General features: G+C 38.0%; 1 protein-coding gene across 2 annotated transcripts; it reads left to right on the top strand.

The window, feature by feature from the left end:
• Positions 1-233: 233 nt before the first annotated feature.
• LOC112463403 (bifunctional glutamate/proline--tRNA ligase-like) lies at positions 234-4110 on the top strand. Of its 2 annotated transcripts, none has more exons than XM_025029809.1 (7): positions 234-568; positions 749-1146; positions 1236-2279; positions 2459-2851; positions 2939-3327; positions 3416-3559; positions 3778-4110. In XM_025029809.1, exons 1-7 carry the CDS (start codon positions 340-342, stop codon positions 3980-3982), a joined length of 2802 nt encoding a protein of 933 aa, XP_024885577.1. In that variant the 5' UTR covers positions 234-339; the 3' UTR covers positions 3983-4110. The 2 variants fall into 2 exon arrangements, with proteins under 2 accessions (XP_024885577.1, XP_024885578.1); XM_025029810.1 differs by lacking the exon at positions 234-568 and having other exon boundaries at positions 785-876; positions 978-1146; positions 3778-4109.
• Positions 4111-5398: the final 1288 nt, after the last annotated feature.

Genomic DNA, 5398 nt, shown 5'->3' with positions numbered 1-5398 from the left:
GAAACTAGATGTCAAACAGACTTTACTGTAAAACTAGTTGAATCGAAAATAGCGTCAAAATTTCTAATTTTTTAACAATTATTTAGATATCAATAACATTTATCGTAAAGTACAACTTAGCATAAAATGTAATAGTATTTTATATATGAAATAATGTAATGACGTAAAATTTAATTTGGAATAAAGCAATGTAATAGTGTAATAATTATCGTTTTAAATTATAGATCTAATGCTGTTGTTTGAGTATCTTTTCTATTAAATAAATTAGTTATCGTTGTAGACATATAGATACTATAGGTTTTGTCTGTGAAGTAATATCAATGATAAAGATGTAAAAATATGCCGTTTTTGTTTGTCACTTATCTGAATGTTAAATTTTGTACAGATGTGCTGGTAGTGGCCGAGGTAATTAAATCTGAAAATAAGAAAGATATAACAATATCGTGGGACAAAACTTGGGATAAGGATTCACATGATTGCTTGTACAACAAAGATGAGGAAGTATTAGGCGAACATAACAACGAGATCACCCGGTACTTGGCAAGGACCATAAATCCTGCACTTTACGGTATATAATCTGCAAATGTGTTTGCGTAATTGCTCAACTAGAGAAAAATCTGCACATCTAAATTGTTAATATTAAATATAGTTTTTTTTTTTTTTTCCAATAAAAAGTTAAATATGTCAAATTCAACCCAGATATATTCTATTGAATTACATGACTTATTTTGTATTATTATTTTATTAGATGATACCTGTCCTCATAAAAGAACTGAAATCGACCATTGGATCTCCTGTGCCATGGTATTGCAAAATAAAGAAAAGAATAATGTGTTGAACTATCTGAATAATGTGTTACTGGTACAGACATGGCTGGTAGGCAATAGATTAACATTGGCCGATATTCACGTGTTTTCCGTTTTACATAATCAAGAATATATAAAATTGCATGAAAGTGATTATTGTAACGTCACTAGATGGTACAAGCATATCCAATCGCTTCCCGTTGTCAGTAACGCGATATCTATGATTGCAAAGAACTGCTCTCCACCTTCGAAACTGAAGGAAAAATCTGCCGCCAAGCAGACAAAAACAAGGAAACAGGAAGGCAAGTTTAGCGATCTACCCGGAGCAGAAATGGGCAAGGTAAAGTCACGCAGTACAATGAGAAGTAGATTTATTTTGATTTTTTAACTCTTGTAACTTCTAAAAAAATTTTAACTCATCTTCTGCAGGTAGTGGTAAGATCCCCTCAGTATTATACCGAGGCTTTTCAAGGACAGCTCATCATCCGATTTGACGACACAAATCCAGCGAAGGAGACCGTAGAATTTGAGGATGCTATACTGGAAGATTTAAGATTACTGCAAATTAAGCCTGATCGTTTTACGCATACCTCGGATTACTTTGAGATGAAGAAGCAATCCGACAAAGTACGAAATCTAAGAAGCATTATTGATCAAGAAGTGAAGGTTCTCTTAAATTTGATACGTGATTATAAAAATGGGATTGATCAGGATTGTAAATCAGCTGACACTGAAGTTGCTAGTATTAAAAGTAAGACAAAGCCAGAGAACAAAGAAATTTCAAAAGCGAAGAAGATATCTGAAGAAATAGAGAAACAAGGCGACAAAGTACGAAATCTAAAAAGCTCGAAAGCCGACAGGAGCGTTATTGATCAAGAAGTGAATGTTCTCTTAAGCCTGAAAAGTGACTATAAAAATACGACTGGTCAGGATTGGAAGCCTACGAATTCGGAGGCAGCGTCGAAAAAGGAAAAACAAAATTCTCCCAAGCCCGGAAAGACGTCGGAGAAAGAAGTTGTGAAAAACGCGGATGTAGTTACAAGCAAAACTGGAACGAGATTAGGACTGGAGGCGAAGAAGGAAGAGAACTTCTCTGATTGGTATTCGCAAGTTATCACGAAGAGTGAAATGATTAAATATTGTGACGTGTTGGGATGCCACGTTTTTCGTCCGTGGAGTTTCTCGATCTGGAAGATGATAAGGAAGTACATCAACAAAGAGATAATGGAACTCGGTGTTAAACAATGCCTCTTTTCGATGTTCGGTACTCGTGACGCATTAGAAAAGGAGAAGGCGCATATAACGGACTTTGCGCCGGAAGTCGCGTGGGTAACAAAATGGAACGAAGACGATCTGGAGGAGCCCTTAGCTGTACGGCCCACCTCGGAGACTATTATGTACCCGGAATTTGCCAAATGGCTGAAGTCTGACGACGATTTACCTCTTAAGCTCAATCAATGGTGCAACGTTGTGGTAAGTATTATCAGTCTTTTTTCTCTACTCTACTTTAATACCGCTCCTTTTCAATTATCTTATTTTTGTTTGAGAAGGACTCAATCCTGAAGGTCAAAATGTTGTGAAGTCGTTTCAATACATTTATTGCGAATTGTCGTCGAAAATAATAAACATTTTTATCTTATTTTTGTTTGCAGAGATGGGAATTTAAAGATCCCAAACCGTTTCTACGCACCAGAGAGTTTTTATGGCAGGAGGGTCATACCGCGTTTGCTACGCAGACGGAAGCGGAGGAGGAAGTGTTGACCATTTTAGATATGTACGCTAGAGTCTATGAGGAGTTGTTAGCGGTGCCCGTCATCAAGGGTTATAAGACTGAAAAGGAGAAGTTCGCGGGTAGCGATTATACCACTACTGTCGAGGCGTTCATTTCAACTAACGGTCGCGCGATACAGGGAGCGACGAGCCACCATCTAGGACAAAACTTTTCGAAAATGTTTAATATCCAAATAGAAGCGGATGGAGAAAAAACGTTCGTCTATCAAAATTCATGGGGTTTAACTACACGAACGATTGGAGTCATGATAATGGTTACTACAATTATTATTATTATATATAGATGACACATGTGATGCTGCATAAGCTATGTGTTTTATAATGAATACTTATTTATTTAGGTACACGGAGATGATCGAGGTTTGGTATTACCTCCAAATGTAGCACCAATACAAGTCGTTGTGATTCCCTGCGGCATAGTCGCAAGCATGTCTAAGTCAAAGAAAGAGGAACTTCAAAATGAATGCACCTGTCTGGTCGAGCAACTGAAAATAAATAAATTTAGAGTACGGGATGATTTTAGACCTAATCGAACACCTGGATGGAAGTTCAACCACTGGGAGCTGAAAGGCGTACCGATAAGAATCGAATTTGGTCCAAGAGATATGGAAAGGAATGAAGTAACACTCGTACGAAGAGATAACTCGGAGCGAGAAGTTGTTAAAAAAGATGAGTTAATTTTAGCGGTAACTTGTATGCTGAAAAAAGTGCAAGACAGCTTGTTAGAGAGGTAAACGTTACTCAAAAATTTTTAAACCAATAACATTCATGAGATAACATATGGTTGACGTCACTCAATTTTATCCATTTGTTTGTAGAGCGAAGCACAAGTTAAAAGAGCATATTAAACAGGTAGAAAACTGGGACGAATTCAAACTCGAGCTCGATAAAAAGAATTTATTATTGTCACCTTTCTGCGGAGAACCGGAGTGTGAAGATAACATTAAGCAACAAAGCGCACGGTAAAATTTCCTTCTTATTATGTATGAAAAATATTTTTATGCACTTGTATATTGCTTATTATTACTTCAGAAAAATGCGTTTATAAATGACCAAAATACCAATTTAAAACAAATTTTTGTGTTTAAAAAAGTAGATTACATTACGAAAAGAAAAAGTATGAATACAAGAACGGTACTGAACGGCAGCTTTCTTTTTTACTCAATATGACTAATTACAGACTGAACATGATGGACGGAACGGTAACAATGGGCGCCAAGAGTCTGTGTATACCGTTGGAGCCAGAATTGACGAAACTTATCAACGCCATCAACGAGTTTGAGCAGCCCACGAAACCCACGAAACCTATCAACGAGTTAAAATGTATTCACCACGAATGCAAGAAGAATGCGAAGTTTTATACACTTTTTGGACGAAGTTACTAACGCATCCGTAAAAAGTTCACATACATTAAATTTGATGTTTAACAAATTTTTTTTACTGAGATTTTTGTATTCAAGTAGTATGGAATTTAAAGTTTAATAATGCAAATAAGTCTGTTTTTTATTTACACCTTATATTCCGTTATCCACTCCAGTATTGTCCATTTTTATTTAATTTTTATTTATTAACGCACACGCGCTGCCACCTCCCGCAGGGGGAATTGATCAACGCAATTCCTTGGCCCAATGCAAAGAGCCGAGCATGTGGAACAATCTATGTAATCCATGCACGTGACGTGAGCCGTGATGCGCTTGCTGCGCGAGCTTTTCCCAGCCGACCCAGCCTTTCCCGAGCCCGAGCCACCTCCCGCAGGGGGAATTGATCAACGCAATTCCTTGGCCCAATGCAAAGAGCCGAGCATGTGGAACGAACTATGTAATCCACGTGACGTGAGCCGTGATGCGCTCGCTTTTCCCAGCCGACCCAGCCTTTCCCGAGCCCGAGCCACGTGCTACTACTGTCACCGGTCACTCCGGATTCTGACGAGAGCTTGACCTCAACGCTGGATCTGCCGTGTGGAGTGTGATTATTAACAATATTAACTTTCATCGGCGCATGCTGACACTGAATCCGTTTCGGTTGGAGTGAACGTGCGAAGACAATGGCGCTTAAAATTGCCTTTGATCCAGCTCGTCCTTCGCTAGGTAAGATCCATGCGATCAACGGTTCGGCATCTGAACGTCGGTTTCATCATTTTTTAGCTTCCCCTAGGGCCTAATTCTCGAAAAATATCCCATACAATATGTTATGAATATCACACTTTGCAACCAATAGCACACTTGCAAAGTGCGATTTTTTTGTGACATTCATAAAATATCGTATGCGATATTTTTCGAGAATGAGGCCTCGCGCGGAATGTTCTACGAAGTCGAGCGTTCTCTTTCTGAAACAGAGGGGAGACAAATAATTGTTGAGACGAATGTTCCCCTCTTTTTTTAAATAGATTTTCAGGTTTTTTAAAAGTATTTATTTATACTTCTCTACTTTCTGTATTCTTGCCGCATTTATCGACATTTCTCACGTTTGTTGCGTCATGTCACGTCGAGTCGTGTGCTAGCAATTCAATTATTCCAGATGTTTTTTCACGTGCGATGAATAAATAAAGACGCTTTCGATAATAATACCATGCAAGTAGCGCGTTACGTGTCGTTACATATTAGTGCGACGTGGAACATACACGAGTTTACTGAGGGACAATTAGTGAAACTCGTTCGATAATATCATCATACTTGTTCAGCTTGTAACCCACGTACTGCATAATGCAAGACTGTCCATTTTTTAAGAACTTTTATATATTACTTAGGAAATATTGAAACTAGATGTCAAACAGACTTTACTGTAAAACTAGTTGAATCGAA

This window comes from Temnothorax curvispinosus, unplaced genomic scaffold, assembly GCF_003070985.1.
Source record: "Temnothorax curvispinosus isolate PA1 unplaced genomic scaffold, ASM307098v1 QBEX01013164.1, whole genome shotgun sequence".
Lineage (NCBI taxonomy): Eukaryota > Metazoa > Arthropoda > Insecta > Hymenoptera > Formicidae > Temnothorax > Temnothorax curvispinosus.
This window is presented reverse-complemented; position numbering and strand designations above follow the sequence as displayed.